The sequence below is a fragment of the Neomonachus schauinslandi genome, chromosome 3, assembly GCF_002201575.2.
Source record: "Neomonachus schauinslandi chromosome 3, ASM220157v2, whole genome shotgun sequence".
NCBI lineage: Eukaryota > Metazoa > Chordata > Mammalia > Carnivora > Phocidae > Neomonachus > Neomonachus schauinslandi.
The window spans coordinates 31,793,291-31,808,639 of record NC_058405.1 but is presented as its reverse complement, the minus strand read 5'-3'; the positions used below and the strand labels follow the sequence as shown (position 1 = coordinate 31,808,639).

General features: G+C 37.5%; 1 protein-coding gene across 5 annotated transcripts in view; it reads right to left on the bottom strand.

The window, feature by feature from the left end:
- The window catches only part of TBC1D4 (TBC1 domain family member 4), a 176,572-nt gene that overhangs the window by 13,743 nt on the left and 147,480 nt on the right, over positions 1 to 15,349 (bottom strand). For 3 of the 5 annotated variants that reach the window (XM_044913541.1, XM_044913542.1, XM_044913545.1), the window contains 5 exons: positions 11,607 to 11,764; positions 9,405 to 9,614; positions 6,371 to 6,529; positions 3,843 to 4,001; positions 832 to 1,076 (listed from right to left, as the gene is read on the bottom strand). In XM_044913541.1, the coding sequence (XP_044769476.1) occupies positions 832 to 1,076; positions 3,843 to 4,001; positions 6,371 to 6,529; positions 9,405 to 9,614; positions 11,607 to 11,764 (931 nt within the window). Of the gene's footprint in view, positions 1 to 831; positions 1,077 to 3,842; positions 4,002 to 6,370; positions 6,530 to 7,958; positions 7,962 to 8,718; positions 8,722 to 9,404; positions 9,615 to 11,606; positions 11,765 to 15,349 lie in introns of all 5 variants that reach the window. The other 2 variants (XM_044913543.1, XM_044913544.1) reach the window with 2 other exon arrangements.

The following is a 15,349-nucleotide window of genomic DNA, read 5'->3' as shown; positions in this document are numbered from 1 at the left end:
TTCAAAGGAGGTGAACTCTGACATTCCTCTCTTAAAAGTCTTTATATTTTCACTACTAAAAGTTTTAAATTGACAGGTAGTGGCTGTTTGTGATATCATATCTATAGATAAAATTTAAACAGCTTGTTAGAAACCAATACATTAAGAAAAGTGGACTTTAAACTAGAAGGGACAAATGTGTATACAGGGAGTCTGAAATAGGTTGAAAATCACAGCGGCAGCGAATACCCCACTTAAAATGACTACAACATCTTAACGGTATTTCTTCAGTGCATGCTAAGAAAAGCAGACTGAAAAGTACCACTGACTTTGGACACCTTTTCCTCCAGAAGGTCCTATCTGACATTAAGATAAAGGAAGGGAGACATGGTAAGTTCAAGAAGAACCATGAAACAGCTACCTGCCACTGATGTATTCACAGTAAAAAACAAAACAAAACAAAACCACATTATATTTTTAGATTTAAAAAAAAAAGATTTATGATTCTTTTCAATTGACAGGTTGAGGAAAAGTGAATTAAGAGGACTTGATTCTTTCTCCGTCCACTTGCAGACTTAGGGGAGAGAGACTTGAGTATCCACCCACTACCTTTCTAGAATTCCTTATTTATTCACTTAAGGAACTTCATGGAAGGGTTTTTCTGCATACACACTGTCGTACACTTACAGGTTTAGCCAAAGAGCAAATCCCACACTAAAACCATGAACTCAAAACACGCCTGTACATTTATACGAATTCCAAGACAACGGGTCCAAACTTCGTTCAGTCTTACTGTGAGGGAGAAGAGGGCTACTGCCACGACTGCCCCTAACAGCTTCCCGTGTGCCTCACCTGCAGCGACATCATGTCAGGTCTGTACTGCTTGCGGAAGCCCTGGTCATACATGAGGAATTTCAGCATCTCAAAGGCTTGCTCTTCGCTCATGTGCAGAAGCAGGACTCCAGCCACAAAGCTGATCCCCTGACAGTAACCCACTTCTTTGTCCAGCAGTGAGTAGGCTTTCAAGAGGTTAAAGAGTGAGAGCTGCCCTGCCCCAAGCTGTGCTGAAAAATAAGGGTGAGTAGGAAATGTCCTTCCTGCAGAAGAAGAGAAAGGAAATATTGTTCAGATATCCTGATGCTTGGGAGACAAAAGTGAAATTCCAATGCAGTGATTTCCGGGAAGAAACAAACCTTCTTTTCTGAACCAATCAGAGTTGCTTGGAATACCCATCTAAGAGTCTCTCTCTCTCTAGCAAGCCCTCAATCCTACCTGCCTGACCACCCTCCACCTCTACACATATGAAAGGGAAGCAAACATTTAATGCTAACAAGCACTTCTTTCTAGAAAATAACAACAACAAATTCACAAACAGATCAAAGACGTGTCCAGGTGAGATCCCATAAAAATAGAATATAAAATCTATTCTGGCTATAAATCAAGGCAAATTCTTTTTTTATTATTATTATGTTATGTTAATCACCATACATTACATCATTAGTTTTTGATGCAGTGTTCCATGATTCATTGTTTGTGTATAATACCCAGTGCTCCATGCAGAACGTGCCCTCCTTAACTTCACATAAAGACCACCCTCGGGGCGTCTGGGTGGCTCAGTTGGTTAAGCGTCCGGCTCTTGATTTCAGCTCGGGTCATGAACTCAGGGTCGTGAGATCAAGCCCTGCATCACGACAGGCTCTGCGCTGAGTGTGGCACCTGCTTAAGATTCTCTCTCTCTCTCCCTCTGCACCACACCCACCCCTGCCCCCACTTGCGCTCTCTCTCTCTCTAAAAGAAAAAAAGAAAGAAAGAAAGAAAAAAGACCACTCTCTGACTGAAATCAGAATCTTATAAAAGGTCTCATATTATTTAAAAGGAAATCCTAGCAGTCCATAAGCAGATTTAGTCCTGTTTTCCCTGTAATATGACACTGGAGGGACTTTCTGAAGTTGTTTCGTTTTATATTCAGTCTATCTTTCAGGAAATACTCCTTTTTTCAAATACCCTTTGTTCTCTTAAACCACCTCCATGAGCCATGTAGACCTCTTTTCTTTTTTCAATATATTGAAAAAGGAGGAGCAAAGCAAGGGGTAAGCTGACTTCAAATAAATTCCCCTCTAAAATTCACCTCTGAGCATAAAATGACCATAGAAACAGCCCAGCAAGCCAACAAAATCAGTCCTGGATCACTGACGAGCTGGTACTAAATACTGAGACAAAGCCATCTTCATCACCCAAGCTGTGTACACACTGGCTCGGGGCTTTCCTTAGGCCACACAAACGAAGGGGCTATCAGCTTGCTTGCGAAATGACTGCTCATGTCAGTGAGAACTTGTAAGAATGCCAGATCTTTAAATGTTTTCCACCACATATGCTTAAAAGTGATCTTGGTTTGCTTTTATTTTTTTCCCCAGGAACTGATAAGATTAATTCTGCAGAGCAAGGGGAAGATAGGAGAAAATAAGAACACACTGAGGAGACACAGATGGCTACAAGAAGAGTTAAATCAACGATTTTTTAAATTATCATTTTACTTCATTAAAATTTTTGCTAAAGAAAACTACAAATGTACTCTCTCTCTAAGACATTAATTCTAGCTCCATTTTTTTTTTCCTGACCAGCCTTCCCTGATAACCTGATCTCCTCATTGCCTTCTCTTTATTAGGACATCTTGATTAGCCCTAAATGAACATTCCCAATTTCTAGTCTGGTCATCAACTTCTAGTCACAGAGACAGAGATCTACGGGCATCCAGAGGGACTGCCCATTTAAACGAGAGGATTGAGACTCAGAAGCAGAGTAATTTGCCTAAAACCACAGTTTAGTGGTAGAATCAGACAAGAACTGAAGTCTTTAGTTTCTCTGTAAAATTCCCCTTTTCAAAAAATATTGACTCAAAAAATATTAACTGAGTTGGGTCCTTTCCCAACAAAAGTTGTTTATCATCCAAAGGGAACAGAGATTCAAACTAGGTTTTGGCCAGTGATTTTTATATGCCCTAATAAAAGATGACCCCAAATATAAGGTAATCCCTTATTTTCCCAAATGGGCTCAAGTAACATATTTGGCCACTTTAAATACATCAACTTCTAGGGATACAGATGAAATAGTCAAATGCCAATGTACAATATTTAATCCAATCAATTAGGTGTTTTTAAATAATAAAATATATATTATAATATCCTAAGTTAGAGAAAAACTAGAGACAATGTAATTTTTAAAAGCACACCATTTTTACTTTCCATTAGTTATTTGAAATTTAGCATTTAAAAAGACAGCTTTATGATGCTGTCACTGGAAATTCTCCCCCAGTCACAAGTACCCATTCACATAATATTAGGACGGCTCATTTTTCTTTCATCCTATAGGGATGTATTCATGATTCCACAACATAACTACTTATTGTATTGCTTTTTAAAGTGATAGTCAAAGGCTTGCTTAAATTTTTTGGTGCCCCTCTTAACCTATTCTATTTTAAAACCAGTGTTGATTGAGAAGATAAATGTCTATCTCAAACAAAAGTCAGTTCTTCAAAATACAGAAACTGGGAGTATCTGATAATATGACCTTTACAATGATTTAAATATAACACCCTTTTGGTGGGGCAAGTTTGGGGATGAAAACTTCATTCTGTGTTCAGGCACTTATGGTATCTTCAAACAGATATAAAGCCAACTTGTCCTCAAGAAAGGGCAAAGTCGGCAGCTCTGCATAATTCAACAGATCTTCTTTAGCAACACCAAAACAAAACAAAACAATACACAACCACAAAAAAACAAAAAACCTAAGCAAACCCCCCCCAAAAAACTCAAAAAAGGGACCTACTGTTTACTTTTGTACAATAATCAATACAGCAAACATACCCAAATCCACAAGAATAGCATGCTGTTGAGCAGTGAGCTGCTTTAAAAGTTCTTTATAGGATATGTCAGGAGGTTGTTGTTTATTGGGCAACCTGTGCCTTAGACGATACTGTAAAGCTAGGAACTGCCAAATTTCTCCTCGTCGAGTTTTGGGAACACCTGCAAAGATAAAAAAAAAAAGCAAGGTCTAGAACTCTGGAATGAAGTTGCTAAAACGCAGCTGAGGAACTTTGTAATGCTTAAAACAGGCAGCTGTAATGTCCTGCATGCCACCCTCTGGTCACACAGTATGATGTACTGACAGAAGCATATTTTGACAAGTTTAATCCTGTAACTGCTGATGTCTTATGAAAGAAAACCCTCAAATAATAATAAAGGCAATGTTAACAACATCAGCCAACACTGATTGGGCACCTAATATAACCATTCACCGAGGGTGCCTTGCTACTCAGCATTGTACCCATGCTCAGAAAACCACCCAATGAGATAGGCAATTACTATTATCCCCACTTTCCAGATGGCCAAGCTGAGGCAGAAAGAAGCTAAGCAACTTGCCCAAGTTTGCACAGTTAGTAAATAGAAGTTTAGAATTAGAACTCCCCGAGTGTGGCTTCAGAGGCCAAATTCTGAAATCATGAAATGTATCACTACCTATTCCCATCTTTCATTTGGTTTGAAGCAAGTAACAAATGTCAGTACTTATAATTTCTAAATATTTCACATCAACAAGTAACTTTGTAAAAGAGAATTAAATAGCATTTTTATATGGTCATAAAAGAATGAAGTAATAAGAATGGTCAGTACAACATGAAGGCTTAACTGGAGTACTCCAAAATATCCTCTGACAAGACATCATCCAGCATAAAGATAATGAAACATTAACTCCATTATGCTTGAGAACCAAAGGGTATCACAAGCATTTCAAAGTATACCAAAACTTTGTTTTGTTTTTCTTTTATTTATTTGAGAGAGAGCGAGCACAGGGGCAGGAGGGGCAGAAGGAGAGGGAGAAAGAATCCCAAGCAAACTCCATGCTGAGCAGGGAGCAGACGCGGGGCTTGATCTCATGACCCCGAGGTCATGGCCTGCGTTGAAACCAAGATTTGGACACTAAACCAACTGAGTCACCCAGGTGCCCTCCCCCCAAAACATCTTTGTTTTTTATGCCAAAGAAAATGAAGTAAGCACTGGGAGGGAGAGAATTCAATTCTGTATAGCTCAGATATCCTACCTCACAAAGTATTTTCAGTTCAGGTAAACTGGATGGGGAATAGGTCTTTGAGCTCCCAGCTGATTAAGGAAGGTTTAATGACACTGATCTTTTTGAACTTCAGTACAATGTTTGCATAAACCAAAAGTATTATTGTCCAAAAGGTATAACTCAGGCTCACTGACATGATTTATAAGGCCCTCCACAATATACCTCCAACCTACCTTCTTCAGTTCCATTACCTCCCATTCTGCACCATACACTAAGTAAAAGAAGCATATGGTTATTTTCTCACCTCCAGTTTCTTGTTCCTACTGTTGCCTTATGGACTTCCAAGTTCCCCCACTTGATTGCACAGTGTTTTTCTATTCATCTTTTATGGCTGAGCCTGAATGCCATTCTTCTGCTGAAGCTCTTTCTCACATCTCTAGGAGTAATCACTTCCTTTTCACATACTATTTGACACATACTCTAACATCACCATGTTGGATTAGCTCTACACTGCATGTTTGCCTATTTTCCCCACTTTGCTGGTGAGCTCCTTGAGAATAGTGAGCAAATGTTCATCTCTGTCTGATGAAAACCAAAAATATACTTGGCTACCTAAACATGTGTTGGACAAATGAATGATCACATGTAAAATGTCAATTTTTGGGTAACTTTCATTATTAGCCCATTAAGTGAATCTCTAATAACACAAGTGGGCTGTTTTATTATCCATCTAATAACAATTTTGCAAGAAGGCAATTCACTTAAGCTAAATAAGTATTTGTTGAACATCTAACAAAGTACAGAAAATGGTACTAAGGATACTTCATCCCCAGAAGATGAATAAATCCATTCTCAGGAATTAGTCTCATTCATTTATTCATCCATGTATTCATTCAGTAAATAATTCATGCAAGATGCTTTTTAGGTGCTAGGTATGCAGTGGTGGGGTAAGAAAAACATTAAACAAATATATACATAAACACAAAATTACAAATTATGATAAGCACAATTAAAGGGAAAGAATCATGAGAAAAAATAATAAAGTGAGGGGCGCCTGGGTGGCTCAGTCGTTAAGCGTCTGCCTTCGGCTCAGGTCATGGTCCCGGGGTCCTGGGATCGAGCCAGGCTCGATCGGGCTCCCTGCTCAGCGGGAAGCCTGCTTCTCCCTCTCCCTCTCCTCCTGCTGTGTTCCCTCTCTCACTGTGTCTCTCTCTCTCAAATAAATAAAATCTTAAAAAAAAAAGATGACTACGATGATCCACCTGAAACTAATGTAACATTGTGCATCAACTATACTCAAAAAAAAAAAAAAAAAGATCCAGAATACCTTCTTTAAGAGAAATATGAATATCTTCCATATCACATCTGATTTTAGCTCTGCAGTTCAACAACTTCTTATCCCAGGTTATTAAGACCTCCTTCTGACATACACCAATTTCTTCATAGTCCAGTTTAACTTTTCTGGACTGGAGTTCATCTCTGCTTGCTAAGAAAAACAAAACAATTTATGTAAAACCCATGTATTCTGAAAACACAGTATTTTTAACATTTTGTTGTATTTGTAAAATCATACCAAAAGACTTTTAGGAATCAACCGCTAACATCTGATCAAAAAGTAAACTTAAAAAAAAAATGGAGGATACACGAACGGTTCCCAAATTTTGAGTCATTTCATGTAAAAAAGTTATCAGGAATAACTTCCTAAGGATGTTTCACTTCTGTATCTTACAGATGGGAACTCCGCTAAGCATAAAAAACAAACCATGTTTGCTAGGCTCTACATTGCAATTTTTTTTGACAAATGTGGTAGCCTCAGAAGTAACAACTTGCATAATGTTCAACACCATTAATATTTTATATATGACATATAGGAGAAAACAATGCCTCCTGCTAACCTTAATTAGAGAAATATTTGACCATGAAACCCGATAAATTTTTATAACTATTTCCAGAGTTACTAATACTGCCTTTAAAAACGCTAAGCCATGTGTCTCTGTGTTCATATTTAATAACCTTAAAGAGGAAACTTCATTTCACTGAAATTAACACTACTTCCATTTTTTAAAATAGTACAGAATTCTCTCTCATTTGATGGCCCAAAACATAAGCCCAGAGCTCATTTAAAAAAGGCCTCGTAGGGGCGCCTGGGTGGCTCAGTTGGTTAAGCGACTGCCTTCAGCTCAGGTAATGATCCTGGAGCCCCACATCGGGCTTTCTGCTCTGCGGGGAGTCTGCTTCTCCCTCTGACCCTCCCCTCTCTCATGCTCTCTCTCTCATTCTCTCTCTCTCTCTCTCAAATAAATAAAAATCTTTAAAAAAAAAAAATGCCTTGGAAAGCAACTACTATCTTGATGTGTTCTTTATCTTCAATAACTGATTCCAAAAGGGAAAACGAAGGAAAAACATTTAGCTATTTTTTCTTCTCTTTCCTTAGGATCACACTGACCAAGAGTCTCTCAGATCAATGTGTATTCATTCAAGTTCACAGTGCTCAACCCCTTACCTTCTGCAACACAAATCTTTGTCATGCATCCAAAGTCCTCGACAGCACAAAAACAACAGCAGAATGAGTATTTCCCTTTACTTAGTGTGTTTGAAACCATTTTGAAAGAACTTAAATATCTTATAATACTGCTATTCAAGTAAGGCTAAAAGTTTCTACTTAAAAATCCAGACATAATCAAAAGTAAATTTCATTACAAAATACTCCTCCTGGATACCACTAGATGGCTTTCTAGCAGAGTTTAGCTTTGCTTCTCATATTTGCTTTATATTTCTCTATGATAATCAAATAATTTTTTTTCAAGAAGTGGGTTCATTAAAGCGAATAATTAATATAACCCTATATGTAAGTTTACTAATGATTTTTTTTTTTACAGTGGACAAAACACATTTCCTTTTTTCCCCCCTGCAACCTTCTCTAGATCATTATTCATTTAAAATAATAATCAAGACCTATGTGCCAGCTTCGGGCCCTGAGGATAAAATGCTGGGTAAGAGCAGTCAACATCTGTCCTCACCTGGTTAACTAGGCAAAAAAACAAAGAACTATCAATAAATGATTATCCACTGACTAGAATTTTAAACAGCTCAACTATTTTTTGTCTTTGTTACTTAAGAAATACAGAACTAATAACGGTTTCTGATCATATCTGCTAAATGTCACCTCTTGTCTTATCCTGAATATGAATGCAATTCCTCTCAAACTCTATAAAAGCTCAAGTGGGCATACCATTTATCACATCAACCTTTTAAAAGCTTTATCAATAACAATTAATTGGGGTTTTAATTTTAAAGAAAAGAAGATTCATTTGCTACGGTTATTTAAAACCTCATATACTTTCCATCCTGCCAAGAAAACAACCATAAAGAAAATACACTGTTGGCTTGCAAACTAAATATTGTTCAATTTAAAAACCAAAGTGTAGTAAGAGGAACCTTAAGACAGGTGATGAACACAGAAATGTGAATGCCTGTACTAAAAAAGCTTTTTGGAAGACAACAATAAAAGCAAGCCAGAGAAAAACCTAGATTGTACATTTTCCAATAATCTTGTAAGTCAAAGGGCACACTTAAGTTAAATCTTTCATTTTACAAATGTAAAAAACAGGGTCCTTTTAGGTTAAGTGAACTGCCAAATATAATAACATGAATATGTTTTTTGAGTTTGGGTACCGCCTGCACGTCCCCTTATGTGTGCTTCAAACTGGGGTAAACAACACTCTTTCAAAGTCTGGAGAACACATTCTAAAGCATTTGTTATTCATGAACTAAGCAGTAAAGCACGAGAAATGGCACAGTAGGTATTGTAAATTATCCAAATATAAAGATTTGAATGTGATTTGTTAAATAGAAAATGTATAAAGCCAACAACAAAAAATAGGAACTTTGACTTGATAACAGATAATTAGATAGTTGAACTGGGTACAAAACAGAATTTATTTGAAATAGGCACATTTCTTCTATTATAAATACAATGATCCTAAAAGTTGAATCAATTTCAAAAAGAAGAGAATGTGTTTTTTCATGTTTAAGGGTTTTTCTCCTAAGTCATACACAATAATATTAAACTTTCAGTCATATCAAAGACACTGACTCCACATTATCTACATCCTCTGTTACCCAAATATACTCTAAAGGTGTCCGACGTTTTATCTATTAAACAAAAATGTGAATATTTTAAGCTGAACATTCCCATGGCATAGCAACCTCACAAAAATAAAACTAAGCGATTATAGCCAGTAAAATCCTAATAAAAGTGTATTCACATTCTGAGAATGGGTGGGGAAGGCTGGGGGTGGTTTTAACCTAAACCCTTCTGTTATAGTATCATATCACTTAGCCCTGTTTGAATGGCTAACCTTCAAGTTTCTGGTTTTCTTTCTCCATTCGAAGCAGCAAGATTTGTTGGTGTATGGCTTTTCTCCACAAACTCCTCAGTTCTTCTGATTTCCTTCTTTCTTCAGCCTTCTCTGAGTCATCCTTGCCAGACGTGAATATAATCAGCGGTTCCTCCTCCATGGTTGGAGCAAGAGGGGACAGTGGTAGCAGTTCGTTCCTGTCCAGTCCATCTGCAGAGAAGAAAACAGTGAGAGGCATTCCTGACCAGTAACCCGGACGACAGAAGCTTTGTCTAGAACTGGTGTTCTCTCATCCTATCTTCCACCTTTAAAGCTTTTCACAAAACCACTTTACCAGTAACTGCATTTCTGGAACTAACGATTTAAGTAAATTCACTAGACTAAATTCCCCTGCCAGATTTCCCTCTCACAGTGAAATGAAAGCACATGCAATTTCGCCACTTCTTCTTTCTGCACAAAATGACCTATAAGATAGGTGCTCTAAAGTGAACTGGCATTCCCCAGAGCCCAACACTTCTGCAATTTATCTTTGTACATTCTCTGATTGTGCAAAGCAAAAAGATAACATGAGCAGGTAACAGCGATCTCCTAAAGGTCTCCATCTACCATCAGAGACCGGCAAGAGAAGAGCGGCTGAGCAACACTGGGCAGGTCTTGGCTCGGTCCCTCGGCTCGCTCCTGCAACATTCTCTTACCCTATCCTGCAGCTCACTCTCTCCCTCTGTTCCAGGCCATCTTTTGCACTCCTGCCAATTGTTTTCCTATTAACAAACGTGATTGTGTCTCTTAAAACATTTCAACGGTTGCTTGTATCCGAAAGCACAAACTCTAAATCACTGCAAATAGCATATAGACGGCTTCAGACTCTGGCCTCCTGGAACCCTTCCGGCCTCTGTTTCTATCTCCCATCCTCTGCTCCCATCATGCTGAATTTCTCACGATTCTCTGACCTGCAAAGTTCTCTCCAAAGATGTCAGAACTTTGATAGCCCCTCTTTCTGAAATATGCTTCTCCCAGCAATGAGTTTAAATATAACTTATATCCAACATCTCTGTGAAGCTTTCCCTGGCCAACCTTGGCAGAGTTAATTTTTTTCTCTAGGAATGTCAGTTGTTTTCTCATTTCTTTTTCTTTACTGACTGACTTCTGCCCTTACCCTTTTTATTTATTTCCTTAATAAATAATTTTTTAAAAATTTTACTCTATAGCTCCTTTTCTAGCTTCTTGAATTGAATACTTAGTATATTTGAGTTTTGTCTTTCCTGATTTTAGAAATGGCCTCTAAATATCACTCAGTGTTGATGTGTAGGGCTCTGAACATATTTTATTCCTTCTAGTTTCTGGTAGTTTTCAGTTGCCAAGCACATGAAATATTTTAGTTGTCTTCCACTTCTTGATTCCTTTTTTTTTTTTTGCACTATAATCAGAGAATATAGTATGAATATTTATGACTGTTTTTACTAAATTGCCTTTGTAGCCAAGTACATAATTAATTTTTAGAAATGTTCCATGTGTGCTAAGAATGAATGAACTTACCCTACAGCAGGCAAGGCTCTGTATAAATATTAGATCAAGCTTGTTTAATTGTATTTCTCAAATATTATATATATTTACCTTCTCTGTATTTAATTTTCAGAGAGGAATATGTTAAAATCTCCCATGAGAGCTACTGATTCATTTCTCCCAAACGTTCTGTAAAGTCCTATTTTCTAGCTTTCAATGCTGTGTAATTATGCATGTTCTCATCACTGTTGCATCTTTGTTTATTGTTATATTTACTTTGCCCTTTTGGATGTCTCTGCTTTAATTTCTAATAGGTCTAATATCTTTTGGTTGATATTTTCCTAGGGTATCTGTATCCATTTCTCTATCATTCAACATTTCTATGGCACTTTGTTTTGTATGTGACTCTTGTAAAAGCATGGGTTAAATTTTCTAATAATAAAAAGATCTATGCTTTTCTAGCACTATCGTAGTGCTCAGTCTGGGAAACTTACTCATTCACTCATTCACTCAACAAGCATTTACTGAATGTCTAATATGTTCTAATGATAACTGAGAAGCTAACCACTGTATCAGATACAGAAACAAGTTATTTCTCTACGGTAATCACTTAAATCTCTTTGTACCCAAAGCACTGCATTCCATTCCCTAGTTTATGATACCGGGAAGGCGTAATTCTTTAGTGTGTACCACACAGACCCTGCTGCATCGCTGAGGGAGATTTGTTCATGGGAGAAGCAACCCTGAGAAAAATGCGCTGCCGCCAGGAGATTCGACGAGGGGTAACAGGGGTTCCTCCAGCGTTTAGGGATTCATTACTGCAAGTAGACGAGGTCCTTTTTCTCCCTTCTCCATCGCTGTGGAAAGCAAATAAATACGTAACTTGCAAGGAGAACCACAGAGATGGACTGCTCCACGACATGGTAGCACAAGCCATTCACAAGTTCTGCCATGGGCAAGCACAAGCCTCGGGCAACATGGCGCAATGCGTCACTAGGCACACCGGTCACCCAGGCCACCATATCCTAGGAAAAATGCAACCCAAGCCACAGCCCAGTCATGAGAAGCTCACCGGTTTCTACTCATTCCACAGAAGCCAACCATTTCAAGTCCTAACCTGAGGAACAGAAGTATGTATACAGAGGAGCAAAGATTGCTTAAGGAATTAACTCAGGCTTTGGTAAAAAAATTTAAAAGTGTATTCTAATCAATGTAAGTATTCCATAGAAGGCTCATAAAGAGCTTTCCTACACTCTTATAGAAAAAGCTGATAGAGACACCTTCTCACTGCCTGTGGCTGTTAAGATCTGTCTACAAATTGTGAGCCACCAATATCTGGATCATGGCAGAAAGAAACCTGAATAAACATGGAACAGTCAAGCTTGGGATTATTATTAGGTGATATATTAAGAAAAAACTGTCAATAAGATTGGCTACGTTAAGATAAAAAATATGCAACATTTCTTTATAGCAGGACTTCACAGAGACTGTACTATGCTGGTATGCATTATGACTACCCAAGAGTGAAGTAATATATAGATACGCCCTCACTTATTTAAATCATTTGACCCCATAATCACCGTCTCCAATTTGGGGGGGAGTTTGAGGGTGTGACATCTTTCTACATTAGTGCTTTATGAAACAAACATGTGGAAATGCTGATCTGCTCTAAAAATGTCATTTCCTAGGAAAGAACATTCTAAGTTATGCTAGGCCCATCTGCAATAAAAGGTCATTATGACTCAAACTTACTTCTGAGACCAATTATGATAGCAGCTGGAACACCGTGTAGGAACTGTGACTGTTAGTGGTGGTAATATTGTTTCAAACCGTCTGAGCTTTCCTGAGAAAATGGTGATACCACCAAGTGAAGATACGGGACCTTTGATGGAGTCAAGAAGAGTCAGTACTTAAGTCGGAAAGGAAATGGAGCAAGAAAAGCCACCATCCTGCCTCAGTAATACTGAGGCCACCAACAATCAGGAGAGCAATTCAGCACCTGCCTGTCTTCGTTTTATTTATTTTTCGTACTCATGGACATCAGGTAATTCCTTTATCTCTAATCATGATCTATCTGCCTAGAAATATTCCTTCTGGATTAGCTAAACTAAGGTTAAGTGAGAGACATACCTTTGAGCTGCTACACAGTTAGCAAGTGTCATGATATATTATACTTCAGAAAGCGGCTGATTCATATATCTGAACATAGTCAAACCCCCTTTGTTATGTATCCTAGATAAAATTTTAACCCCAGTATGTGTCCATGGTTCAAAACTCCCTGTAATACTGAATAAATACGTTCACCTTTACTTCCACTTTGGAAAGTATGAATTCAAGTATTTCCCTTTTGGAAACTGTGATTTAAATGTTCTGTAAATAACAATTATATTCTGATAAACACTCCTGACGTACTCTGTATCTTCATTTTGGTAACACTATCTTACTGGCAGTTAGTTGCTAAATGTCCAGTATTCATGGATGTATTCCTAGCTCCTGGTACAGTAACTAGAAAATAATAGTAAGCACTTAACAAATATCCATTGCATAAATTAAAATTGTAAAACCAAATGAAACATTAACTCAGAAGTTTAAGTAAAATGGACAAAAAAAAATCATATTGTCTAGGCTAACAGGTCAGGAATAAATAAAAGAATACCTTTTTAAAACCCTGTGTTGGTAGCATGACTTGTAAGTCTTTCTGGCAAAAAAGTTCTAACAGCTCTGCACTTTTGGGAAACAAAAGTGGATGGCACTGGTAGGTACTGACAATGATGACAGTATTAGGAAACAACTGAAGGCATCTTTCTTCCAAGTAAGTGTTATTCCTGTCCTATGTAAGAGCATCTAAAAGCTAAATGAAAGACTTCTGTAAAAGTACCCATTTCAATATGCCTCATGGGATAAATGTTCAATTAATTCCTCTTGACTTTTTAGCAGCTCTACCAAACAAAACTAGAGTAAACTAAACCAAAGGATTCTGAAACTTTTATATTTTAATGCTGGAATTAAAACATCTTTTAAAAATCGCCTTCCAATTCACTGTTGATGACATATCGAATGTCTAGATAGTACTAAAAATAAAACTGAATTTCTATCAATTTCATTATTGTCTCTAAAATATGTGCTTTTCGGGGAATAGGTTAGAAAACAGGTCCGGGCGCCTGGGTGGCTCAGTTGGTTAAGCGACTGCCTTCGGCTCAGGTCATGATCCTGGAGTCCCTGGATCGAGTCCCGCATCGGGCTCCCTGCTCGGCAGGGAGTCTGCTTCTCCCTCTGACCCTCCTCCCTCTCATGCTCTCTGTCTCTCATTCTCTCTGTCTCAAATAAATAAATAAAATCTTTTAAAAAAAAAAGAAAAAGAAAACAGGTCCATAAAGTACCCCTCATATTAGCCCGTTACAAATTTGAAAGTTTCATAACATCTAACATTTTATATCCTATGATCTAAATAAATCGCCAAATGACACATTTTCTTCCAGGTCCAGAATTTAATGGTCAGAACTTATAAGCCAAAAATTAGCAGTAAAAATATAAGATAATGATATATTGAAAAGAACTTCCATAACAGACCATTGACCCTTTATCTTGTACTAAAAAAGGGCATCCTGAAAAAGCAGGTTGGTGGCTGAGATAAGGCAAGAGCTGCCCTGTTTCACTTAATTAGAGAAACCATGTATCCAGAAGTCAGAGTCCAGATAAGGGTTTCAACAGTAGTGCATATATGCAGCTTACCAAAGCTTACCTTTTGATTTACATTTGCTCAGCAATCTGACTTTCCTAAGGTGGCAACTGCATTGTCGTAAGCATTTTACAAGTATGAACTCATTTTATCCTCATAAAAACCTTATGGGGTAGGTGTTATTTCTGTTCCCATTTTTAGTGAGAAAACTGAGGTCTAAGTAACTTGCCCACAGTTCCACGGATAGTAACTGGAGCAGCCAGGATTCAAACCCAGGCAGTCCGAATTCAGACGCCTAGGCACTGCAGTTTATCACGCCAATGTAAATACTCTCTGTGTTAGTTCAGACAAAGCACTATCGGGCCATAAAACTAAAACTGTCCGGACCCCAAGTATCCTGTGTGTTCTAGTAAAAAAAAAAAAAAAATCAGTCTCTAACTAGCATTAAGTCTTTTGATCAGTATACCTTTTTCTATTTTTTAAGGGAATAAAGTCATTTATTTCAGCAGAGAAATAACTTCAAAGTATTAGGTGTTCATTTATGCAAGTGTCTCATTTCTTCTTTGCTTTTGAAATAACTCCATTCCAAAATGCAAATACTTTTTAAAATAATAGGATCAAATAAAAAACACATTAATATGGTGGACTATACATATATTAGTGTATTAATTATCTTTACATTTTTTTAAATGATAAAACAAATTACAACCATTTCCTATTTTTTTCATATAGTCTTTTCCCTCCTGCTTTTGCATTTTGGAAC